Source organism: Paroedura picta, chromosome 2 (genome assembly GCF_049243985.1).
Source record: "Paroedura picta isolate Pp20150507F chromosome 2, Ppicta_v3.0, whole genome shotgun sequence".
Taxonomy (NCBI): domain Eukaryota; kingdom Metazoa; phylum Chordata; class Lepidosauria; order Squamata; family Gekkonidae; genus Paroedura; species Paroedura picta.
In genome coordinates, this window is record NC_135370.1 from 105306780 (window position 1) to 105333771 (window position 26992).

At 40.2% G+C, this 26992-nt stretch overlaps 1 protein-coding gene and 1 long non-coding RNA gene across 7 annotated transcripts in view; one reads left to right on the plus strand and one right to left on the minus strand.

Annotated features, from left to right (window-relative positions):
* KIF18A (kinesin family member 18A) overlaps positions 1–16212 on the plus strand; it is a 58098-nt gene extending 41886 nt beyond the window's left edge. For 4 of the 5 annotated variants that reach the window (XM_077321969.1, XM_077321966.1, XM_077321967.1 and 1 more), the window contains exons 14-18: positions 7451–7931; positions 10338–10442; positions 11836–11942; positions 14050–14109; positions 15186–16212. In XM_077321969.1, the coding sequence (XP_077178084.1) occupies positions 7451–7931; positions 10338–10442; positions 11836–11942; positions 14050–14109; positions 15186–15322 (890 nt within the window). In that variant the 3' untranslated portion in view covers positions 15323–16212. The remainder of the gene's footprint in view (positions 1–7450; positions 7932–10337; positions 10443–11835; positions 11943–14049; positions 14110–15185) is intronic. The other variant, XM_077321970.1, reaches the window with a different exon arrangement.
* The window catches only part of LOC143830089 (uncharacterized), a 37001-nt gene continuing 17930 nt past the window's right edge, over positions 7922–26992 (minus strand). For both annotated transcript variants that reach the window (XR_013228346.1, XR_013228345.1), the window contains exons 2-3: positions 26412–26487; positions 7922–8172 (exon numbers count right to left, since the gene is read on the minus strand). This is a non-coding gene — a long non-coding RNA (uncharacterized LOC143830089). The remainder of the gene's footprint in view (positions 8173–26411; positions 26488–26992) is intronic.

The window sequence follows — 26992 nt, forward strand, 5'->3', positions numbered from 1 at the left end:
TATAAGTAGTCTATTACTATTAATCTTCACTGTAACTACATATTCTGTATTATGCATTTCTTCATTTCTACATATTAACTGTAACCCTTAATTTAAAAAGAAATCTCACAATAAAAAAGCAAATTAAAAATAAAGAAATTATTCAAATTCTTTATGCACTTATATTTAACTTTTTTTCATTTTGCTTTTGCATTGTAATACATTTGCTAAATATTTAAATATTATTTTACATTGCGTCTTATTTTTCATTTGTCTCCTATAAACTGAAAAAAGCAGCATGTTCAGTAAACATACAGAAATCAAAAAGAATCCTGAAGACGGGCTGAGTACAGTAAAATAAAAGAAAACCAGTCTGCTGATGAAAGATGTTTTTTGTCTGTTTTTCCTTCTACTCTATTTGTAATCTTCACCAAAGCGCCTTCCAGTAACAACCGCTTGCAAAGTGTTTTACTCAGTGGCAAAGACCTCACAAGAATTCTAATAGACCCTGGAGTACATTTTAACAGTAAACCCCAATTTTCTCAAAAGTTGTGCCATAGAGGACACCTACAAACCACTAGTTTGTTCTGTTCCCAAGGGGGACCCGTTTTCAAAATTCCAAAAAGCCTAAGTAGAAGCATTTGATCCTCCAGAATATGGTTGCGGAGCATAACTGTGAACATGCCTAACTGGGGCCTTCCTCCTTCCCATCGCCTCCAGGCTCATCATTGGCCATTCTGGGAAGGGAGGACAGGTTGACATGACCATAATTATTCATATCACCTGATAAAAGTTTAACCATTTTAAAAATATTAAAAATTAACTCCCACCCATTCAGGAAATGGGTCCACGTGATAGCCCTGCTCTTTGGGCCACTGCTGGCCCTGCTCCATTCCCGGGGGGAAGGACTTACCTGAGGGCGAGCGCAGAGGTGAGGATGGCCGCCTTGCTGGATAGCCAACTCGCCGGAGTGCTCAGCCGAGGACGGGCCAAGTAGCCAATGGGGAGCCTTGCTTTGCACGGCTCCCCATTGGCCACTTGGCCCTCGAGTGCCACTCGGAGGGGCCAATTACAGACTCGAGCAAACCCTCTCTCCTCCCCTTTTGCCCTTAGCATTTTATTAATACCGCTCTGCACGAGCGGTTACAGAACTGGTTGGCTGTGAACTTGATTTCTTTTCCCCATAAACATTCCCATTTGTAAATAGGTATTTGCTTTATAAAGTTCTGCATCCATTTAATCATACATTTTTCACTCTTTTGTTTCAAACTGAATTAATAATTTATACATCCATCATAGTAAAAGATCTTTCTTTTTCATAGTCAGAACTGTCTTCTTTTTAAAGCTCAAGCTTCCGTCTTATTTACTTTAATCTTGAAACTTATAATATAGTAACCATTGACTCTTTCATCTCTGATGAAAGGAGGGGCCCCAGGTGGGTGTGTACACAGCTTTGCTTTCCAACCATATTCTGCTTGATTGTGCTACTTCCAGGGTTTCTGGAAGCTTGAAGAATGTTTCAGCAGTTTCTCAACAGTAAAAAAGTTGAGAAAGGCCTCTGATTGTAATTCTTCAGCCACTAATTTCCTTCCATTTGGTAAATATATCACTCATCCTGTGGCATCTTATTTCCTTTTCTTGTAGAATCTGTCCATAAAGGCAAAATATTATTATTTTCTGCTACCTTAAACAGATATTCTCTTTGCTTCTTTAATATTGTTTTGTGTTTGGTCTTTTAATTTTGTTTTAATACAGTTTATAATTGTTGAGATGCTTCTTATATATTCTTCCTTCAGATTATTGTATGTCCCTCAAGATAGTCTGAGTGTCTCTTTGGATACTTTGAGTATTCTTCTGATTTCTTTCCTCAAATTATTGCATTTGATTCACCAGTTTTTGTGATAACTTTCCTAACAATTACTTGTTTCTGGTCTTCATCCATTTATTTTATTTTCCTTTTATCCTATCATTTTCCAATTGCCATTGTTCTTTCTCCCCTTCTATTTCTAAAAAAAAGTTATACAAATTTTCCATATACTGTTTCACAGCTATCACATTTATATCATTAAAAAGCCAAATCAGTAATAATGTTATATTAAGAAGGCATGATAAGTCTTTATATTGAAACTGTCAAATTTTATTTTTAAAAATTGTCATATATAATAAGCTTTTTTAAAAAAATAGAAAATGAGGAATATAGCTTATACCTCCTAGTCACCATTTCAGAATCATAATTATATCACCAGCAAAATATTTTAAATTCTCTACTAAGTTTAAAATTGGTAAGGAAAAGACAGGGGGTGAGTTAATAGAGGGAAAGGAAATTGGGAAGAAGAAGATGGGAAAGGAAAAATAAAGATAAAAATACTTTTTACATTAATTCTTTAGTTATATTGAAATGAGGGGAAGAAATATATATTGTTGAGTCATATTGAAAGGAGGGGAATAATAAATATATATAACTTGATATATATTTTGATCTGTTGGCTCAGAAGAGTCTATATCTGTTGAACTTCATACAACACCTGCCCCCCCCAAAGGAAAACAAAACAGATTGCTTTCCCAGCAGCTGTGTTTTTCAAAATGCTGATTCTTCTATGGTTCCCCTCCTTTGGCAAGATGGATTAGACCAAAGTCCAGAGTCTTGTAATTTTCATATGCAGACAATTGCCAGAAGTGACACTCTGATAGATAATATCCAGAATTTATATCTTCCTATTAAGCCATCTGTTTGTCAAATCTGCCAAACTGCTCTTGTTTGCTGCGTCACACCGGAGCCAAAGCCTCGATCTCTTCAGGCAGTACTCCCCTACTGAACAGAAGAAAAGTGTGGGAGGGCACCCAATGCCAGTCCACAGAGAAAACAATCCATAGTATGCACAATAAGGCAAAACTATCCAAGAGGCAAGAATACAGATTACTTTATATGCTTCAGATATCGCCTCCTTGCCTCAGTCTTTACAAGTCCAGTTAATATATTAACATCTTATTTTCCTTGAAAATAATAAAATCAGACATATTTTGGAAGTTAATCTCTTTGTTGTTGTGCAAAGTCGTGTCCGATCCATCGCGACCCCATGGACAATGATGCTCCAGGCCTTCCTGTCCTCTACCATTCCCCGGAGTTAATCTCTGCAGTGTCACAAATCTCCCATAGACTATCATTCTTCTGCCCTCCATAGCCCATAGTTATAAGCCTCCAGAAATTCTCTTCCCAGAGAACTAAATAGTCTACCAACCTTCCAAAATAAATTATAATTCCAAGGTAGAATCAAAAGATTACAAATTTATAATAAAGCAAGAAAGGATGAAAAAGAAAAATACCTAGGGGTCATGACCCAATTTGGGGTCACCTGGCCCCTTTGTGGGAGTCCCTGGTTGGTTGCCGGGGCCGGGCAGGGGCAGCTGGGGCGGCCCGTGGTGGGCAGCAGTGGTAGCAGCAAAGCAATTTAAATGGCCGCTTGCACAATGTCTGCGTGCATGAGCACACTGTCTGCATGCATGTGCACGCTGCCGCCGCAACCCCACCACCACTGCACTTTGAGAACCACTGTCTTAGAGGAAGATTACATGGCAGCCAATTTCTCCCCGTTTTGCTTTAAACCTCATTTCCCTTGTGTAAATTAGGCCAGTGATCCCCAACCCGCAGTCCGGGGACCAGGACCGGTCCGTAGATCTGTCGGTACCGGGCCACAACTCCTCCTCATTCTTTTCCACAACTGCTGCCTTGGGGGCTGCCCTGCCATTCTGCCACTGGCTCACCTTTGGTGTTCTCCAGCGGCCGCCATGGCTGGGGCTCCCTCTCAGCATGGCACTGCGCAACTGCTGCTGGCAGCGCCCCCCAGCGGGTGGCAGGAAGTCAGGGATGCCAGTGGGAAAGCAAGTGGAGCAGGGGCTCAGGTGGCGACGTCCCTCAGCTAAAGAGTACTCTCCCCCCCCCCCCGGGCCTCAGTAAGATTGTCAAGCATTGACCAGTCCCCAATGATTAAAAGGTTGGGGACCACTGAATTAGGCCACAGATAATGAAACGTCCCCCTGCTCTAATCCACATGGGGCTGTCAAAGTACACAGGTGTCCACCCTGCTCCTTTTGTCTCCATTTTTTCACTGTTGATAAAATGTTATGTGGCCACATGCTTCTTTCATGGTTGCTTCTTAGAAGAAGAGCTAGATTGTTGTACCCTGCTGTTTAGTACCCAAAGGAGTCTAAAAGCGGTTTACAAACACCTTTTCCATTCCCTCTCCCCACAACAAACAATCAGTGAGGGATGTCTCAAAGCAGTTTACAATCGCCTTCCCTTCCACTCCCCATAACAGGCTTTCTTTTTCTTTTTTGACTTTCTTTATGCTGTATAGAACACCTTTTTATTAAAATACTTGTACAGTATGTAATAAGATTAATTGTAATGTTCAACAAATTATTAATGTTGGCAACAGCAGTGTTCTTTACCTATTTTATGGTATAGATGTGTACATTTATGGTTATTTCAAAGTGTTTTTATTCTTTGGCCTGGGAGAAGCTTCTAAAACTTGGCACTCATGAAAATGTTTCTTTTTCACAGACTTCCTTCTCAGTTGCTCTTAGGACATTTTGCAAAGCCCACATCTTACAGTAAACAGTGTCTCCCCACACACAACCAAAAAATGGAGCCTTGTTGCTGTAATGTATCAGCACAGACCAACTACTGCTTTTTCCCCGAAATGCACACTTTCAGATGCGTAAGCTAGAACAATGCCACAGAAATTAATATTTTAAATTGTGGCCTAAAATGTTTAATGGATAGCTGTTTGAAAGATTATAATGGGATTCCTTTGGCAAAGTGTAGCGTTGACAATTCAGAACAGTGGCTGTTCAAAATGTTAGGATTTGGAGGGCTGGATAATTATTCTTAAAATCTGGTTTCCCTTGCCATAGGATTTTGGAGTATAAATATTTAGATTGTCTCAAGTTTATTTTTATTGAAATATAATATTGGATTGTTGAAAAGACTAAAATGTATAAAACTGGAATAGGATTATTTTCAACTGGGAAAAAAGTCTGAAGTATTGTGCTATTAGTAAATATGTGTATATCTTTTCAGTAGAATGTGCAAATTAAAAACTATATTCTGATTAACTTAATTTCTGCATAGAACCCAGAATACTACCAAAAAGAATTACATACCACCTCTATTCAGTAATGCTCCTAATGATTTCATACCTAGAAAATGTATATTCTGCATGAATGAAGTTGTAAGAGTTTTCCCTGATATTCTGGGCAATTTTGTTATGGATCTTATGTGCTATTTGTCATCCAGCCATAAAATTATCTTCCTTCAAGCAATGGATCCTCTGGATATTTCAGCATTTATGTTTACATACTACAACATCTTTCGCCCACTTTTTTCCAAGAAATCAGCAAAAACCATTAACAATTACAGGTTGTGTTTTGGTTGGTCTAAAATAGGTGGTGGTATCTGAATCCTTTTGTTGTCATTTTTAATTTAGGAGAACAATGGGGATACAGAAAAGGAAAAAGGTTATAGAACATAATTGTGTTAGTTAACAACACTTAAGTAGTAAAAAATGTATACAAATAGCTTTAGCAAGAGCCTTTTATAGCACATCGGACCACCCAGCAGAGGGTGGAGTTAGCAGTCAGCCCCAGGCAAATCTGCCAACTAATGCAAATTAGCTAATGCAGTTAGCTGCAGTCCCCCACCAGCCAGGCAAGGAGCAGACAAAAACAACAACATCACTCAAACAAGCCCCCAGTCTCCTGCAACCTTTATTATCCTCACACACTGTAAGAAAGAAAACAACACTCACGTGTGGCTCCTGGGCTGGCACTTTCTTCTTCTCCCCGCACAGCTGCTTGTGCAGAGTTGTAATTACTGTTTTTTATAAATTATATATTTTTTATTTTTGAGAATTATACATATGAGGTATATCTGTTATTTCCTTGTGTTACAAATTGTTCGGATACCCCCCCCCCCATTATAATGTTATTATCCAGATATATTTCTTCCTGGTCCTGTTATAAGGGGATTGTTCCAGGTCTAATCCTCTTTGATCAAGGTGTAGATATTGTCCATTCTTCTTCTTTTTATTATTTTTCTTTGGGAAAAGTGGAAGTGGCTAGAAGACATTTTCATCCTCACGAATCATTGAGCTGTTCAATTGGGTTTGCATTCTTGCTCCTTCTTTGTCCAAACAAAAAATAAAACAAAAAAGAAACAAAAAAACCCCAAGTAATTCTTATTTTTCAGGTTAGTTTTTGTGAGATGTTTTATTGATTTGTAAACCAGTAGTTGGGGGGATAAAACATCTAAAATCCAAATAAGGATTGTTATTAATTCCCCGTGGTTGGTTATACTGCTTAAAAGTAAAATTCTTAAAAGTAAAATTCTTATTTACATTTCTTGCCACATGATGGGAAGATATATTTTAAAAACTAATCTGATATGGAATTAACAGATGATAAGATACCCCAGTGACCTCTGTGGGAACTGCATTCATAACTATCATATGTGGTTCTTCAGTTACATTAAAATTAGTTTGTCAACAGCTTCTAGAGCAGGTTTTTTTTTTCCCTTAAATTCAAGCACTGTAACAAAAGTGCATGGTCTTTACAATTTTACAGATATTCTAATAAGATTATCTCCACATAAAGAATTTGCCTGAATGGGTTTATGCTACACAACTTTTTTTTCTGATCAAATATTTCAGTTTACTGGTTCTCTTACTATAGTTCTTAGGTTTTAAAGAGTGGGTAGGATCCAGTACAAGTATTCCACTTGCACTAAAGTCCTTGCATAAGTTGTACAAAAAGTCAACAGTAGTGGTTTGCACTGTCAAACTTGCTGCATTTCTGATTGTACTATTGTACAGCCAGTTCTGATGTTTCAGGAAGTAAACCTAGAAACCTCTTAATGGTTAGCATTTCCTCCTGAGGTACAATATAGGGCAGGGAGGAGATTTGTTACATAGATTCGGGGGGGGGGGTCATTGTGGATAAGAGCACACTAGGATGACAGCAAAACTTGTATCAAGATGGGAGATCTTGCACAATCCCTTCTGCAAAAGGATCTACATCTACACTGAATATATTTCTTTTTCTGTTTGCACATCACTAGATCCAACAAATTAGTTATATGGTTTATCATTTTGATACAGCTTAGGTAAATGTTTTGGCCAGAAGCATCGGATTTTAATTGACTTGTGCCTCCAATAATTTCCCAGCTAAGTGAAAGGTGCTAATTTACTGGTGAAATCCATTTCCCTGAATTGGCTCTTGGTTCATCATTTTTTAGAAAAACTTGTGTATATGATTCTGTTAGGCTATTAATTTGCCACAAATAGAGTAGGCTGTATATAAAACTTGATTTAAAAGATTTGTTTTTCCCCATCAAAAATCCTCAGTTTTGCAAAATTCATTTCTAAACTCAAAGTATGACACAAATATTTAAACAATAATACTTGTCTTAAATTAGGTACACCTTTGGATATATCATCAGAAGTCAAAGCAAATGTTCAACATCAAGCACAATATAAGATGCCTCCACAGAAAAGAACAAGGCGGAAATTGATGGATTCTCCCCTGATGACACAAAGTCCTGAACAATGTAGTCACTCAAGCCCAAATCATCTGGTGGATTCCCTCAGCAAAGCACTTCGCCCTATTGTGTATACCCCTGAGATCTGCAGAATGCCAAAAGATGACCTGTATTCCGAGACTGTAGTAAAGCAAGCATTACTGACTGTAGGCCTTCAAGAAAGAAGTACAGTACAAATACAGGAACCATTAAAACAGGACAGCCATGAGGCTATTGCATGCAATGTGAGTCCAGAGTGCCACTTGAACTCCACAGTTACTTTTTATGAAAGTAACATGGGAGATTCAGATGAACCTTCTTCTGAAGAACTGGAAAACAAGTCACAGTCAACCAATGGCAGCAACAATGTTTTACAAAGGTACTTTTATTTTATTTTTTCTGAATTGATCATGGGCCTCAGTTGATGCACATTATGAGGTGAGGTATATTGGTAAATTCATAGAGCAGGGGCATCTGGAGAGACACAGTTTGTCCACCCCTGTCATAAAATTGAAGGCCTCTGAAACTTGTGCCTGAATTGATAAACAAAGTATGACCAGTTGAATGATGGTCTTGGCCTATTTCTCTTCATTTGTTCAATCCTTTTATAAGCACAAAATCTGGCAAAAAAAAATGACCACTGTCAATAAGGCAAGCAACAACCACTTCAAGAAGCATATGACATTTAAATGCATGAAAAGCAAGAAGCCATTCAGGGAGGTAGTCAGATGACAATGGTGTGAAAGGTTTATTAGAGGTGAATAGGGTAATGGCAGCTGATGAAGGATTTGTATTTTTCACTGCTTGAGACATTCTGTGAGGGAGGGTTGTGACATTTCTATTATTTAAGTGTAGTTTGTTTCCCTGCTTCCTTTAGTTCCTGCAACCAATTCTGGCAACAAGATTACACAGAACTAACATTCAATTAAATGTTTAATTTAATTTAATATCATTTAATTAAATCATTTAATATGATTTATATACTGCCCTACCTTGGTGCTCAGGGCGACTTACAAAGAACATAAATTGCATAATACAATGCAATGGAGTTCGATAACTGTCATTAATTTATCATCAACAGAATTGTAACATAGCATAGGCAACATTTATTCATAGAGACATTATGGCCACATTCTCAGAGTGAATGTATCTGTATGCAGAGGGGTTCTGGGAGCCCAATAGGTGTTGTCATTGATGTCAACCAAATGGCTGGTGGAAGAGCTCCATTTTACAGGCCCTGCGAAATTGTGGTAACCTGTTCGGTAACAAAAGTCAACTAAGTATGAACATTACTCCTGAAACCATTAATCTTGGGGATCAAAAGAACTGCAGAGGACACAATGCTTATAATTAAGAACAATCAAACAAATTTTAAGAAACATACAGAGGTCAGACCATTTAGTCACTTCTTTGATGCTCCAGCCCAGTAATTTAAAAATACAAATAAAAGCCAAAGATTCAAAATGTACAACAATAACCTAATATTTCCTAATTCTGTTACTAATATTTTCCTTTCACTTTATAGACCCTACCTACCCAGCCTAGCCCTACCTTCAATGATCTTACAGCGCTTCTTTTTTCTTATGTATATATCCCCCTCAGTCACATTCTCCCCTCCAATTAGAATACTCCACTCCCAGCTCTCTTTTTCATTGGTTCTTACTCTCTCACATTCCAACATTCCATGTTATTCCACTTTACAAGCATACACATTCTTCCATCAAATAGAGATGATATTCTAGTCAAAAACTAACAAGTCTGCAAATTCACGTGGTCCACTGGGAACAAGGACTGCAGATCTTTCCCTTGTTTCACTTGCAGTCTTTTCTGGCCCCAGAAAAACTGATTTCTGGTGCTATTGCTGAGCCAATCCTGGTAGAGAGCATTTGGCCTGGCCCTCTGATTCAAAGGGAATCTCAAACTTAGTCAAATGCCATTTTTTGGCATTTGATACATTTAACTAGTCTTGATTTGCATCATGTATCATCTTTCAAAAATTAATATATAACAAAGTTATACTGTAAGTCTCCTGGAGTTCTGTAAGAGAGAAAGGTGGCCAATAAATGTTTAAAATGAAACAAATCAGTTATGGCTAGGGGACTACTTAACCGAATGCAGGTCATGCAGGTTGAGAGGATACACAGAGCAGGACAGATGGAGCAAAATCGTGCTCGCCTCTCTCCTCCACCAGCTCAACTTTCCTAGGATCAAACAGGACTGCTGGAGGGGAAGGGGAACGAGGGGAAGGGGAAATCTGCATTCTGTTGGCAGGGTGACTGGATCCAACGAGTACAATGTTAGAACTCTGGGTCATCCAGTGAAATGTGCTGGTGATATAGTCAGAATGTACAGAAGTGTGGAGTGATGGTTGCAGTGCTAGAATAAAACTGGGGAGACTTATTTTCACATCACTACTCAGTCATGAAGCTCACTGGAGGATCTTGAGCTACTCATTCTCAGGCTACCCCAGGCAACTACTTGTTTTTCTGAAGTGACCTGTAGAGTGACAAAATCTTGTTTCATATGAAGTGTGCCTATTAAATGTAGTATGAGATACTACAATATCAATACTGTCAATACTGTGACTTTCAAGAGAGAGAGATTCTGAAATTTGTAAATGGCTGCTGTCTATATTCATATTGCTTTACTGCTTCCACTTCATTGCCAGTTCTCTCTGGAATATAAAGAATTAAAATTATAATTGTATAATTCAAATAAATATTCACAGACTTCCTTCTCACTTGCTATTGTTGCTAATAAAAATGATATTTTCTTATCATTTCAGACTTGGCCTCCCCTCCTTATTAAATAGACAGCCAGGTCCTATCCATGAGAGACCATCTTATATGGCCATGACATCTGCTGCTGAAAGAAAAAGGAAATTATTAAAGTAGGTAATACTTTATTTCAAGATATTAAATTTGTCAATGCACTAATTCTCACTTAGCTTCCCATTAAGAGAATGTCCACACTATGGCTTTAATGTAAATTCATTTTGTTTACCCCAAGCTTATGATTTTATCCTCAATGGATTTCTCTGTCTGACATCCGATAGATGACATCTGATAGATGACAACTTAATGGCCACGCAGCCTTCACCACAGGGTTGGTCACTCAGTTAATATGGGAGGAAGGGTTCTGCTTGTTTAGGTCAGTCATCCAAAGTATAAGGTTGACTTTTCTATAGTGAACTTGTTTTTCTACCCAAAATCAAAGTAAAAACTGCAGCTGTTATTCCACTCCATTATTCAATGTGTTTGTTAACACCTGAGAATCCCAATGTTCATTTCAAAGTGAGCAAGCTCCTAGCTTTCATGGTGATTAAACTTTTTAAAAAATGAGGACCATATCCTCTGAAGAGTTTGAGACTACAGGGAATCTGGAAATGATCTCTTCAGGTCACCTCTTCCACTGTTTCTTGTTCTTTCTGATGAATCTCACAGACTTTTTCAAAAATATTCACAGGCAACCAGTGTTGCTTTCCCTGATTACACTGTTTTATAGTTAAAGCTGATAATTTTCAGATTGTATAACACACCTAGTTTTGACTTAGACAACCAAAACATTTTCTAAAGAATGGATTCCCAATGAGGGGTCTGCAGACACTCAAGGGTCTGCAGGACTTCTAGAGGGAGACCCATGACCTTTCCCTTCCAGCCTTAATGCACTTTTCCACAAACTAGGGGACTGGCCACTATCCCTCCCCCCTTCCTGAATGTCAGTGAGTTCTCTTGCGGTTCTGCACCTTGGAGGGGATGGAGGCTGCATGCCTACTTCTGGCTTAAACCATCTCCTCCCCCCCCCCTCCCCAGTCTTGTTCGAGCGTGCCTGTTTACACAGGTAGTGATGTCATTTCAGGTGACATGTTACTTCCGAGGAGCATGGCAGAGAGGCGTGCTCACATAACTTCCAGGACACCTCAAAGTCTGAAACATTATTTCAAGTGCTTCTCCATAGTCAAAAGGTTAAAAAGGCTGCTCTAAAGTGTGAAACTTAAGCAAATTTCATGTTTGCAGAAACTGCCTTTTTGTCACATGTTTGTCTTGCCCACATTTTAACACACCTTTCATCAAAACCCTTTAAAATACCTCAATAACAATAAACGGGTTAGAAATTGCTTTAATGTCTGACATTCTAACATCAAATTTATTTTGGGAAAACAGGCTAGTAGCTGGTCATGGACTGAGCTGTCTACAATCCACAAGGAGATCTACACTAGAATTCCCCCCCCCCAAAAAAAAAACCATTACTTTGTGGTTGTTGTTTTTAATTTTTTTCCTTAGTTCGGGACCAAACAGTGGGTTAACAAATCAGCAAGATCACATAGCCGCAAAGCGAGTCAAGCAAGACAACTTCATAACTGCTAAACCTTTGAGGGTATCTAAAACAGGTACGTACCCAAGCTATAACTTTTAGAATTGGATATCCAACGTTGTCTAGAGTTCCAAGATTAAAGTCTAACTTTTACTATTTGTCATTTTTTGTAGTCCATAGCTATAAATTAATAGATATTGTTTGTCCACAAGGTTGCTCTTAAAAAAAAGGAATAGGTCTTCAGAGATACTCTCATTCAGTGCCAAACCACATGAAACACTTGAATTCCATGACTGAAATGTTGATCATGTAATTTCATGTAAATTGTGGGAAGGTATGGAAGGGGCTAACTGTTCAAAGAATCTCCACCCACTTCTGAACTGTTTAAGCCAGGCAGAATACTGGTGATGTGTCATTCTCCATTTATTTGCCTTAAGTGTGTGTGGTGGGGGGGGGGGGTCACTTTTTATTGAAATAGCAATATCAATACCCAACCACCTGGTAAGGCATATCTTGGGACTGTTTGGAAATTCAAGAAAGCCAACCTGGGATTAGCTGTGAAATAACTTTTTCTATAGAGCCTCTTGTGGCACAGAGTGGTAAGCGGCAGAAATCCTGTCTGAAGCTGTCTGTCCATGAGGCTGGGAGTTCAATCCCAGCAGCCGGCTCAAGGTCGATTCAGCCTTCCATCCTTCCGAGGTCGGTAAAATGAGTACCCAGCTTGCTAGGAGGTAAAACAGTAATGACTGGGGAAGGCACTGGCAAACCACCCCATATTGAGTCTGCCATGAAAACGCTGGAGGGCGTCACCCCAAGGGTCAGACATGGTGCTTGCACAGGGGATACCTTTACCTTTTAACTGTTTCTACTGTGAAGTTTCTAGACAGCCTGTGATTCCATCACATTGTATTTGCAGTAAGAATTTGAATTAGCTTTGGACAGATCAATGCCGGTGATGTAGGGCAAAAAGTTTTCCGTAGCTATATTTCTGCCCCACATTTGTAAATAGTTTATTTATCAGGGCTATTATGCTGCAAGTCAATCATGTAAACGTAGCTAAATGTGGGATAGGAAGCATGGGCGCACACACACTCCAGTGCTTATACATGATAGGCATGTACATCGTATATTTGCCTTCCTTTGCCAGCATGATTTAAATTATAAAACATTTGCATTAGAACATTTTCCGGCTGAAATTTTCCAAGAAAGCCCATATCACTGGTCAATGTTTATATACCCTAGCTGACCTTAAACAATTGCCTCTTGTTAGCTCGTGTACTTTTAACCAAAAAGAATGTTCAAATGACTCATTTGTGAAATGTTGCTTGTAGTATCTCCCAAGTTAAAAGAAGATGAATGAGGTTTTATCAGTACTCCACACAATGCTATCTTATGTTAATTATTTTTACTAAATGCTAGATAACAAATACCAGCATCAATTACTGTAATTGTATTGTTATAGAATCATGCAGATAAATGCTTAATTTAGAAGCCTGCAGTACATTAGACATGCTTAGAATCTCATAAAGGATAAATATTCCAAGACTGTGTTTTTGAAACAAAACATGCAGCCCAGTAAAGATCCACTGTGGGCAGTCCCATGTAACTCTGGAAAATACAGTTCAACTTGTACTAGCTAAGCTGACAATTTCTTATTCCTCTTCTGAGGACACTTCACTGGATTCCTATTCATTTCTAGGTTGCATTAACTGTACTGGTGCTTACCATTTATTCATTTAGCATAATAGATATACTTCACTTTTCCTATTGACTCAAGGGAGCTTAAAAGTAATAATTAAAACATTACAAATTAAAGCTCAATACAAATATTCCAAATATATTCCCCATCTTCAGATGCCCGCTGTTCATATCCCATCAGAAGTCCTGGCAAACAAACTAGCCTTACAGCATCTCCTGGAAACAGATCTCCAATGAGGGGGAGCATATTGCATCCCTTTAAGGAAGTCCATTCCACAGAGTGGGAGCTTCAGTGGAAAAGGGCCAGGCTTTGATCATTCCAAGGCAGGCCACACTAAATGAGAGAACAGCCAGTGGGTGGTGGTCTGAAGATCGTAGTTGGTGCATGGGAACATACTGGGGGGATACATGTGAGGCCCCAACTATGAAAGGCTTTCTTAACCTGGAGCTCCCACACTTGAAAGAGTGTCTTTATATGTTCCCAGGTGGCAGCTTTGTTTTTTCCAGCAAGATAAATATCAAGGGATCAGTTGATCAAGGAAAAGGTGGGCATATGCATATTTTAAATAAATATTCTTAATCTCTTGGACATGGGATGATATAACAAGGAAATGAAAATGGTTTCTTTATGTCTTTTGTGGCAGAAATTAGAAGAAACTGAAGTATGTTTACAGTCTTTTCAGGCCAATAACTTGTCTAAATATCCAGTCATAAAATTGTTTGGCTACATTTTAGTCTAACAGAAACAAAGATTTTCTCCATTTATTCAAAGGCTGGGAATCGTCTTAGATAAGCCAACTATCTAATGACAAACACCAAGTTTTTGGTTCCACATTCAGGTGGCCTGTTGAAATGCCTACCTAAATGTACCACCATAATGATCTAAGTATGGGCATGGACCTAAAAATTCCAGTTCAGTTCAGAGTAGCTCCATACTAAGATGGAGTTTTCCCAAACCCAACTGGCCAGTTCAGATCCCCCTTTCTCCCTTGCCATGGCTGGAAGAAGGGGTGGGGATCATCCAGGAGGGGTTAAATGTCTGGCAGCCATTTCAGGGATTGGTTTTGCTTCTCTCCCCACCCCACCCACTTCCAATTAGGGGAAAGTGAAATTGACCAGTGAAATGGCTTGCAACTATTTAGCCTAACAATGGGGCAGGAGCAACCATCAGCTGTTAGGCAGAAAAGGCCACGGAAGCAAGGGGGAGCAAAATGGTCAGGTTAAATGGCTCGCAGCCATTCAGGCCTGACAGCTGACAAGTAGATATGCCATGCTAATTATGTCGTTCATACTTGCTTAGTGCTGTCAGGGTGAGAGTATTGTCCTGTGAAATATCCTCTCACTAATTTATGTTAATTTTAAATTGATTTTTAATATCTATGTATGGTCCTTCTGTGCTGAAGCTTACTACTGGAACTGACAAAGTTATGCCTTCTGAAGGAACTTTGCTGACCAGAAAGGAACGTCATGATGAATCCATCTCTGCATTTTATATCAAGACAGTAGAAACACTCTCTCAATGAATTGCCATTGATTAAAATTCTAACTCTTAAACCATATCAATTTCTATCATAGTGTATGTATTTTTCTTTTAACATGGTTAACTTCTTTTGTTTCATAGGAATTAGAACAAGAAATTGGAAGCAACATGATATGCTGAGAAAACATCTAAAAAGTAGCTCCAAGGAAAATACAGCAGTAGGCGTGAGACTGAGAACGTCAAAAAGTATTTTGAATGACATCTCTGCAATGAAATGAGGCCTTGCTTTGTACGGATTTATTTATTAATTTTGTTTGCTTGTGTTGTTTTTCATGGTAGTACTATACTTGATAACATGTGCTACTGAAATGTTAACTATCAATTTAATTTACATGCCCTCATCTGAACAATAGTTTGATATTTGTTGCCTGTGCTACCTTTACTGAGCTTAACATACTCAGCTTTGTCATCTCTGCTTTCCACTATAAACTTCTGCAACACCTTGTAAAAAGAACATTGTCAAAAACAAAGGGAGGGTAGTTGATAACATATATGGTTTAGCAGAAGCAATTTTTTTTCCAAAAAAGGTCATGATCCATTATCTCTCACACATGGGATAGGATTATCTTAGAGGCAGGTTTGAACATCCCCCCCCAATCATAGATACACAGTATACTTGGATCCTGAGAACAGAAGGTAAGGGACATCAGATACCTCTAGTAGAACTGGGAATGGCCTTAAATCAATAGACCATGAAGGACTTTTCACCTTTAATTGCAAGTGTATTTGATCTAATGCCAAGTTGGTAATGGAAAAGGTAGAAAGAATAATGCCATGTGAGCAGCATGCTCAAAAAGCTATGGATCACGAACATATTCATGACTTGACCTTTACTGAAAATCTTGTGCTTATCAGCCTTTCCATTTTCCGCTAAAATAATATTGTTCATTTGTCCTCGTTTGTATTTCTTTTGACTAAAAATATGAAAGATAATTTAATGGAAGTGTTTTTAAATAAATACAGCTGTTTAGATTTAAAATTTTGTACTAGCTTCCTGAACAACTTGAATATACAATGTCCTTGTGTCTAGTCATTCTCAGTCACGTGTTAGTCTTAAATAGACTTCATATACCATTGTGAATAAAGTTTTATTAGTTGTAAAATCAAAGTCACGCTTATGCTTTTATATTTTGTACCTTTGGGATTGTCAGGACTCATTTGTTTAATCTTTGTTTAATATGCTGTATTCTACCATCCTGTGGGTCTAGAAGTTCTTGATCTCTATGGTAGACATACCAATTGCTACCTGAATTTTCAAGATGATGTTTTCCATTTAGTTGTTAAAGCTGACCAGACTATTGGAGGGTCGAGCTCTCCCCCTATCATCAGATTAGCACTGCCATGCTCAGGCCCACTGTAATAATAGTCTAGAAAACTGCATACTTTGAATCAGGTGTGTCCTGTTGTTACCCAAAGAGGCAGTTTCAAATTAGTTTGTAGGGAATTAGCATAGGAGACTGTGCAAGAGAGGGAAATCCAAACAAACAAATAAAAAAACATTTACAGGGATTGTTCCTGCACGAACTCATAAATAAACAAGCAATTTGTTCAAATTAAAATCTTTTTATTAACAAGGAAAATGAGGAAATGGTTCATTCAGCAAAACACATAACATTCAAGAGCTAACTGGAAAGGCAGGAATAGGTGGATTGGGTTATATTTACCAGTCCTGGAGATGTCCACGGAAGCAGCAGATCTGAAGAGAAATTACCAGTGTTTCATTCCATGAGGGAGAAAGAAAAGACCACAAATGGGGATGTATGTGGTCAAAACCAAAAGTACAGTCCACTGAGCAGGTTTTCGGGGCTGTGGAAAGGCATATTACCTTTCCAATGGGAAACTTTTAGAGAACAGGTGTAATTATTACTTTACCATGGTAAAACAAAGGTTTGGGTAGTGGCTTCATTGCTGTGTTGATGACCTAAGAAGGCTTAACTGGACAGGTGACACTGAGATAAAATAATTAAGCTACACTGAGGCAATAGCGAAGAGGAGAAAGTGACCTTGCGTATGCAAAAGATGGTTTGAGGGTAATTGCTTGCTTGAATTGCTAATGAAGTCTTCTGGATGTGTTATGCATAAGTTCTGAGTAATCTATTTGATTAAGTTATGTGTGCCTTTAGGGTGGGGGAAAGACAACTGTTCTGACCACATCCTAATCTAATCTATTTCTCTTACTTTCCCATGGAGCTATGCAACTGGCATCCATGTTTAAACGGTGCCCTGGACTGCCCATGTCCTACTAGTGCTTGCCCCGAGCTTCACTGAGCTTGAGAAAGGGTACAGCTGCTAACACTGTGTGAGAGCCAGCAGAATCTGTCTGCCCTGCAGATTCCCATAAATTTGTGTGGCGTACCCCAAAACAAGATTAACTATATTTAGGTTTTAGATTGATTGAACTATTCATCAACTTTAGTAATATATTCAGACTTCCTGTAATATTTTGCCATAGTTTGCTTGTTTAATTATTCATTTAATTTATATACTGCCTCTCACCGTGACCAAAACCATTTTCTGCCTAACAAAAAATAACATAAAATAAGTTACCTCTGAATTAGGGATAAGCTTTTCTTGTACAGGAACCTTTGGGATATATTTCCCAAAGGTTCCTGTACAAGAAAAGCTTATCCCTAATTCAGAGGTAACTTATATTATACAAAACTGAACAGCTCATATATTATACAAAAACTGAACAGCTCACCATGTCCTTAGGAAGTCGATTCCACTACTGACTGAAATTTTTTATCCTGATACCTAGCTGATACCGTTCTCCATGTAGTTTAAACACATTACTGCGGGTTCTATCCTCTGTTGCCAACAGGAACCGCTCCTGCCCTCCTAAGTGACACCCTTTCAAATTATTAAAGACCTCAATCATGTCTCCTTTCAACCTCCTCTTCTCCAGACTGAACATTCCCAAGACCCTCAGCCTTTCCTCATAGGGCTTGATCCACAGGCCCTGGATCATTCTCATATCTCTCCTTTGAACCCTCTCAATTTTGTCCACGTCCTTTATGAAATGAGGTCTCCAGAACTGCACACAGTATTCCAAGGCCTTCCCCTGATGTTGCTTCTTGGCGTTGAGATTCAAGTTTACTGCCTCTAAATGTGAAGGTTCCCTTTAGGCACCATGGCTAGCCTTTAATAGACTCATTCTCCATGAATCTAATCCCTTTTTAAAACTACTCATGTGGCCATCACTACATCCTCTGGCAGAGAATTCCATATTTTAATCACTGTGTAAAGTAGTGTTTCTTCTTGTCCATCCTGAACCTACTGCTATCAGCTTCATCAGATGTCCTCGAGTTCTAGTGTTTTCTTCATAGGGAAGGTGGTCCAATCCCTCTGCAGTGTCCTTTTAGAGATACCGTGACCAGAAATATACACTGTATACACAAGGGTGGCCAAACTGTGACTCTCCAGATGTCCATGGACTACAATTACAATTGCAGTCCATGGACATCTGGAGAGCCACAGTCCTGTTGCTACTTTGATTGAGTTTATCCACTACAACTCTAGTTTCTCCCTCTCAGTCCCAGCAAATTCAGACCCCATTAGCCAGTTCTTGAAGTTGGAATTTTTTGTTCCAATGTACATTATTTTACACTTACCAACAGTGAACTTCATTTGTCACATTGTCACCCACTCACACAGTTTGTGGAGGTCCTCTTGGAGCTCATCACAGTCCATTTCATTTAACAGCACTTAATGAGCAGAGGTGCTTCAGGTTGCCCCCTCCCAAAATATTGAACATTACATTGATCAAGGGTTTCATTCATCGGTTTCATCATCTACATGGAGTTCTTTTTAGTGAATTGGTTTAGAGTAAAGCAATGGCCCATGAACTGAAATGAAGTTGACAAAGGCTTATGGTCTTGACAGGGAAGCTTTAGAACAGCGGTTCTCAACCACTCTTACCTTGCGACCCCAAATGTGGTGGTGGTGGCGGGCACACACACGCAGGCTGCATGCACACACACAGCAGCAGTGTGCACGCATGCAGGCACAGAACAGTCGGGCAGCATGGAGGAAGTCATTGGAATGGCTCTGCTGCTGCCGCCGGCTGGTGCCACCACCTGCCGCTGCCCTCTGGCACCCGGAGCCACCTGCTACTTGTGGCAGCCACCACCACTTCCCGCGTCCGCCGCTTGCCACCACTGCCACGGTGGCGGCGGCAACCAACCTGGGGACCCCCAAGAAGGGGCCAGGCGACCCAATTGGGGTCGCGACCCCTAGGTTGAGAACCACTGCTCTAGATGAGATGGAAGAACACTATCAACTGTCCAAGCAAAAAGGCAACATATACAACTTAGTTGTGCTTAACAGATATCCATAATGACCTAGGTCACAATAATCAAGCATGCGTAATTGGTAAATTGTCTGGTTAGCACGATGAATGCTGCCACTGTACTGGTGCAAAACTACTCACAAGTCTAAGGAAGTCTGAGGAAGAGTGCTTGCACTCAAAAGCTCATGCCTTGAATAAATCTTTGTTGGTCTTAAAGGTGTCACTGAACTCTGATTTTGTTTTGTTGTGCTACTCACAAGTACTTCAACATAATCAAAAGATAGGCTCATGTTTTATTTCCTTTTTAATTTGCATTTCCTTTTAACTTCTGGATTAGGTATGTTCAAATGTTGATCACACTGTTGGTGGTGTTCCCATCATCCTAATTGGGACGTGAGTATTTCCAAATATAACTGCAAAATTCTTTAGCGGGATAAAGATCTTGATCCTAAAATTTGGTATAACAGACATTGTGGTACAGAGATGCATTCATGTACCGTTTTTCAGATCTGAAAAAATGTGCATGCACACAAAAGTTTATACCCAGAATAAAACTTTCTTGGTCTTAAAGGTACCTCATTAATAGTAATTGCTGCTTAACTATCTGGACTGGGATGGGTATTGTACTTTTCAGTATTGCAAAGCACAGAGTTGTATTTTCCATTGTGGCTATTTTTCAAAAGAAAAAATATATAACACTGCAGAACAAAAAAGAACATTTAGAAAGCAAGCATATATTTATCATTCCGAGTACAACAGACTGTTGCATGATCCCTATAATGGAGGGCAAACTGTTCCAGAAAAGTTCTTCCTTGCCCTTTTTGCTAGGCAACAAGACATGTCATGAACAAAAACTTCTCTGATTGGCTGCCTTCCATGTTCCAAACAATCAAAAGCTAGCAAGGACATCTGGTACACAGCTACAAACCAACTCAAAACTTTTCTGAACTGTTTGCTAAACCAACCAAATCTGGCAATCAACTAGCCCAGTTTGTAGCTGTTGAACTAGATGAATATGACCATGCAATATGTTTGCCACAAAATTTGTACCATCCTTAAATCTACATCTCTAGCTTCCCCAAAGAAGCATGCTGGACCTCAACCAATATAGCATGCAACTTGGATGAGTACAGTTTGACTAATGCTATATGCATCAAGCAGCTTTCTATATCTATCACAAGCATTGTTGCTACAAGACCATTGGGAAGAATTTGGCATGACCATCCAGGATGTCTGGCATGTGTTTGAATATGACTAAACCCCACAAGCTTCAAAGAAATATTGAAGTGTGTTCTTAAGGGAAACAAACTTAAATGGTGACAGTGAAGTAGGAGGATAGAAATTCAAGGGAAGCATTGCAAGAATGTCATTGACAGAGCTAATGTAAGGATAAAAGAACTAACAGGTGGTTTCAGATGACAATTTACTGAAAGACAGCCTTGCTAACAATGTGTATGTGAACAATGTATTTTAAGAGTGATTACAACACTTTATTGCTTATGTTAAAATGGTTACATGATTTAATTAATACTTTTAAACCTTGAGCTTCAAATTGTGTGCTAAACTGCCCCAAATCAGAGCAGGGTGATACTAAATTATACACCATTAACAAGTTAGCCAAATTAATGTTGCAGATACTGTATATACTCACATATAAGCCGAGTTTTCAGCCCTTTTTTAAAGCTGAAAAAGTCCCCCTTGGCTTATATGCAGGTATAAAAAAAAAACAGCTGCCAGACAAGACAGGAAGGTGGAGACAAGTATACTTGCCTGAAGGGCAGAAGCAGGAACAAAGGAGAGATGCAGCAAGCCCGGGAGGGAAAGAACAGTCTACGCCTCCCCCTCTCCCTGCCTTAACGAGGCCAGCACAAGGCTAGCATCTGCAGGAAGTTCTGAAGCTCTCTGAACAGAGAACAGAAGGAGGAAACGCCCCTAGAGGAAGGCATGGAAAGTGGAGGGAACGGAACACCCAGCTAAGAAGAAGGGAAGCAGCACAGGATTGGATATCAAAAGCTAAGCTACTGCACCCTACTTGGCCCCAGAACACCTAGCCACAGTTATCTATGTAACGGTCACCTCTAAACTAGACTTCTGCAACTCGCTCTACACCAGGGGTAGTCAAACTGCGGCCCTCCAGATGTCCATGAACTACAATTCCCAGAAGCCCCTGCCAACATTTGCTGGCAGGGACTCCTGGGAATTGTAGTCCATGGACATCTGGAGGGCCGCAGTTTGACTACCCCTGCTCTACACAGACCTGCCCTTAACCTTGATCTGGAAACTGCAACTGGTCCAAAATGCTGTGGCCAGGATCCTCGCAAATGCACGGTGGAGAAGTCTGCTGGCTTCCAGTTGGATTCCGGGTCAGGCTAAAGGTTTTGGTAATCACCTTCAAGGCCATATGAGGTCTGGGCCCAGTGTATCTGAGAGACCATCTCTCTGCCTATTAAGGTTGTGCGTGGTGGCATTCAAATTGGCTGCTCCAGGTCGCCTCAGCCAGCATCTCACCGCAGGCAGGAGGGATGGTGCATGGCGCACCTTCCCTCCCCCCCCCCACAGTGAGGCGCTGGCTGCGGCGGCCTGAAGCGACCGATTAGCACACCGCCACATACAACCTTACTGCCTATACCCCCAAAGAGCCCTATGCTCTGCCACCGCCAACTGGCTGGTGATCCCTGGCCCCAAAGAAGCACGCTGGACCTCAGCCAGGCCCAGAGCCTTCTCAGTCCTGGCCCCACATGATGGAATGAGCTCTGTGAAGAGATCAGGACCCTTCCTGAACTACCACAATTCCTCAGGGCCTATTAAAAGAAGCTCCTTCTTTTGAGGCTGACTCAACATCTGTTGGTCCTCCAAACATCCTCCATGATCTGAGCCATGCTGACCTCCAACAGGTTCATGTTAAAAGTTGAAAATTGTGAATCTGTTATAATGTTTTGTTATAATCTATTACATTTAATTTTGGAACAACTGTTATGTTACTATCACCATTTTTCAATATATGCATATGAAATTTTATGTAAACCACTCTGAGCGTAAGGGGAGAGCAGTATAGAAAATAAATAAATAAATAAATCAGGCAGTAATTTTTTTTTAATTGGCCTATTTCCTCTATCAAAACCCAATCATCTCTATTTTCTTCTGTATGCGTGCTCTAGATTAAACTGTTTGTTGTTAGGGACCTTTTTGATTTATTTTCAATAAAATTCCTTTTTATTAATTTCTAAAGTTTACCTCTGTCAAAGATTTCTTTCCCTTCTCTGTAATTGCCAGTACAGTGATTTCTTTCCCTCAGCCTTCAAGTTAACCACTGTGATTCCTCACAACACGTATATTTATATTCAACTGTTGTACATTTCTCTTCAGAAGTCACTTAATTTTTTTTTAACAATCCATGATAAAGGACAGTAATGGAAGGCTTGCAACCAAACAGGAGACGAAAGATGAGATCAGCAATACTTTTTGAGCCCAAATGCACATATAAGATCATCTCCATTGTCTACGTTCCTTGATCCTTGCAAAACAACCTTCATGATACTCAACAATCAGTGCATTCCTATTTTACTGACCTGTTGTAAAATACTTAAACCTAATACAGATAATAGTTTTACTGAACATATATAACTGATGTGTTTCGCAGTATTCTAAAATCAAAAATTTTGTTCCATTCTGTCTGCAGACCAAATCTTAATGCAGACCAAATCTGACTAAGTTATGACATATGGCTATTTTTGTGTTGGTACTCACTAAATGCTGTGATGTAGTGATATTAGAAAGCAATATAAACTTATGCGATGGATTTGATTAAGCATCAGCACGAGGGGAGGGGAAACTCTAAAAAGTCCTGAGGGAGGAATTGGTGGCATTTAGTGCAACCTTATGCACCAGGGTAATTCATACATGCACAGGTTTATTCCAAATACAACATTTATCCCAAACAAAATTATTTTTTGTGAAGGACAAAGGAAGATCACAGGGGCTTATTAGGAAGAATCATAGAGTTGGAAGGACCTCCAGGGTCATCTAGTCCAACCCACTGTACAATGTACTATACAATGTACCACTGTACTCACAACTGCCTGCCAACCAAGGTGACTCTAATTTCATGCCCAAGTGAAACCTCCACCAAAAATCTCCATAATCCAGCCTGGCTTGGAGGGAATTCACCTACTATCCCTTAATGGCAATTAGCAATACCCTGGGTATGCAAGGAAGGGCCACAAGAGACAAACACTTGCACATTCCTTCCTGCCCAGCCACTCACAGTCTGCCTAAGTTCATAAAATCAGCATTTCTGTGAAATGACTATCTAGCCTCAGCTTAATAAACTTCCAAAGAAGGAGAACCCACCACCTCCTAGGAAGCCTGTTCCATTGAGGAACTGCTCTAACTGTCAGGAACCTCTTCAGGATGTTTAGCCTAAAATTCTTCTCAATTAATTTCAACCCATTGGTTCTGGTCTGACCCTCTGAGACAGTGGTTCTCAACCTCGGGGTCCCAACCCCAAGTGGGGTCACCTGGCCTCTTCCATGGGGTTGCCAGAACAGGTTGATGGCAGCAGCCAGCGGTGATGGCGTGCAGTGGTGGAGCCACAGCACTGACAGCCTTCATGCTGCCTTCAGATAATTGAACACCTGCGCATGCGTCTGCACATGTGCACCACCCCCACCGCCATAGTTGAGATCACAGCGTTACAGCAGTTGAGAACCGCTGCTCTGAGGCAACAGAAGTTCTAATAAAATTGAAAACTGTATTGGTGAGGAAAGGCCAAGAAAGTTGCATCAAGGATTCCCCTCCTCCATCACAACAATGTACCTGCTCATTCTTTAAGGGCGCAAGGACTGTACTACAAGAATTTCACTGGGGAACATTACCTCCTCCACCCTACTGTTCTGATCTTGCCTCTTCAAACTCCTTTTCCCAAAAAAAGTTTTTACATGTTTTAAGGGACACAGTTTGAGTCCCTTGAGAATGCCAAAACTGAGATTTTGATGTGGTATGAATTGAAGAGTGCAGAATTCTTTGTGGAATGGTTAGAGAGATGGAAATACTGCCTTCAGAAGTGTATAGATGGAGGATGTGCCAAGAAACAATAGCTTCACATTTCAATATTTTTATTTAATAAGAGTTTCTATGATTTTGTAGCAATACTTTTTCACTTACCCTCATATATGACTACTGACATCTTGTGTTTTGTTTTTTAAACACCACTGTATATACTCAGTCACAATTGACAGCATATAGCGCTATTAAATGTAACAGACTGTGAAGAGTCATAGTTATCTGGATCTTTAAATTAAAAAAAAAGTTAATTAAAATAAACGTATGCTTTTTCAAATAGTTTTGATCTTAGATACCTGTAAGTTCATGGGTAATGAGTGACTCATATTCCTTGCTGTGTGAGAAGTATGGCAATGTGTTCTTATGCGTGGGTTGTCTGGTGTGTTAGATAGTCTGACCTTTGTGTGCCTGGCATTTGCATTTGACGTAGATCTCTTGACTACTGAAAGAAGTCCAACTCTTGAACTTCAGTTCTGAGCCCTAGATCAGTGCTTCTTAGAATTTTAGAATCTGGAATAGAATCTGACTTATTATGTTTGACACTGTGTGTTAGTTAGATCTTGAATATAACTGATGTGAACTGAAGATTCAGTGTTCAAATAAAAGAAAGAGTAGCACTAATCAGGTGTGTAAATAAAAATACTATGAAAAGGTTATTCATTTATTTTAGAACTAGAAAATAAGCCCACTGTCGAAGAAATACAGCGGGCCCTAGCAGAGGGGGAGAACAGACTGTGGGGAAGGAAGGAAGAAGAGGAAAGGAGGAAGGGGAGGGAGAAAAAAGGGCAAGGGGTAGTTGAAGGGATGGGTAGAAGGCAGAAAGAAAGTAAAGGAGAGAGACAGGAAGCAAGTGAGAGGGAAAGACAGACAGAAGGAGATGGAGAAATAGAGGAAGTCAGGAAGTAAGAAGGAAGAAAGGATGGCAGGCAGAGAGGTAGGTGAAAGGGGAGGGGCCAGGGGGTGTAGGTTGGAGGGGGAATGGGGGGGCGAATCGGGAGGGGGAGGTGGGGAGGAAAGAGGGGGGTAGAGAGGAGTGTGTGCGTGGATGTGTGGGGTGGGGAAGCAGCGGCAGGGCGATGGGGGGGACGGCCAGGGTTTTGTGTGTGTGTGTGTGTCTATCTGTAGTCACTGGGAAGCGGCAGCAGGGCAAGGGGGGGTGGCCAAGTGGGTTTGGCTGGTGAGGCTGTGTATGTGTGTGTGTGTGTCTGGGTGCGGGGAAGCAGCAGCGGGGAATGGCCAGTGGGAAGGGACCCCAGGCGGGAACGGAGCAGGGTCTGTGACGCTGTGTCCCTGCTCCTTTCGCGAAGGCGAGGGGAAGCCACCGGGAGTACTCACCGTCAGGGAAAGCTGCTTCTCCTCGTGTGCGGTGAGTCCCTGGGTGGGCAAGGCAAGGCTTGGCCAAGCAGCCAATGGGGAGCCACACTCTGCGCAGCTCCCCATTGGCTGCTTGGCCCTGGAGTGACACTCAGAGGGCCCAATCAGTACCCGCTTCGTGGCTCCTGATTGGGCCCTCTTTATCCTGGACAGAGCCCGCCCTTTCTCCTCCCCCTTAGGGCTTACTCTCTTATTTATTCCACTCTGCAGGAGCAGTTAAAGATGATACATTTTAATAGGAAGTTTCTATTTCTTCTCATAAGCTCCACTGTATGAATTCAGTCTACCTTCATGTATTGTATTTTTTAACTAGAAGTCTGTTGTGCATAGTAACATCTAGATTATATTACTATATTCTGTATTGGGATGCCTTTGAAGACTATCTGAAAGCTAAAGGTGATACACAACGCTATGGGCAGAGTGTTGAGTCGGTAATAGGGACCATATTGCTCCTGTCTTCTTCCACTTATAGGGGCTTTGAACTTGCTTCTAAACTCTATTCATTGTGGTGGTATTGACCTTTAAAACCCTGCATTGCCTGAACCAACATACCTCAAGGACCATATCATCCCATATGAACCTACCAGTTCATCTTCAGAGGTCCTGCTTCAGCTGCCCTCACTATCTGAGGCTGGACAGGTGGTGAACTGACAAAGGATCCTGATAGGGTGGAAAGAAAACAATAAAATTAAAATGTCAAGGAAACCCTAAAGAAATGCAAATTATGCAATCACAAAGGTGCATAGCTGAATATTGCATGATATATTTGGTTTATAAAGTGAATTTGTTTTAGTAAGGACTGGCTATGTAAAGGGGCAGTGACTAGAAAACTTGTGAATAATGGGCATTGTGGTAAAGTCTAAAGAACAGAAATGACTGTGGGGCAAGGAGCCTATGTAAAGTGTAAAGGCTTTGATTAATGTTGATTAATGATGTTTGTCTATAGTAGGCCAGCTACACCTTACGAACAAAAGGAACTTTGACTCGTGAAAGCTTCCACCCTGAAACTCTTGTTGGCTTCTAAGATGCTACTAGTGTTCCTGGCCAGTACAGACGGAACAACAGACCAAGATCCATTAGGCCTAAATGTGCATCCCATAATAGTGAGTCAGATGCACAGGGGAAGTTCAAGCAGAGCAAAGTAGTGGTAGCCATTTTGTGCAGA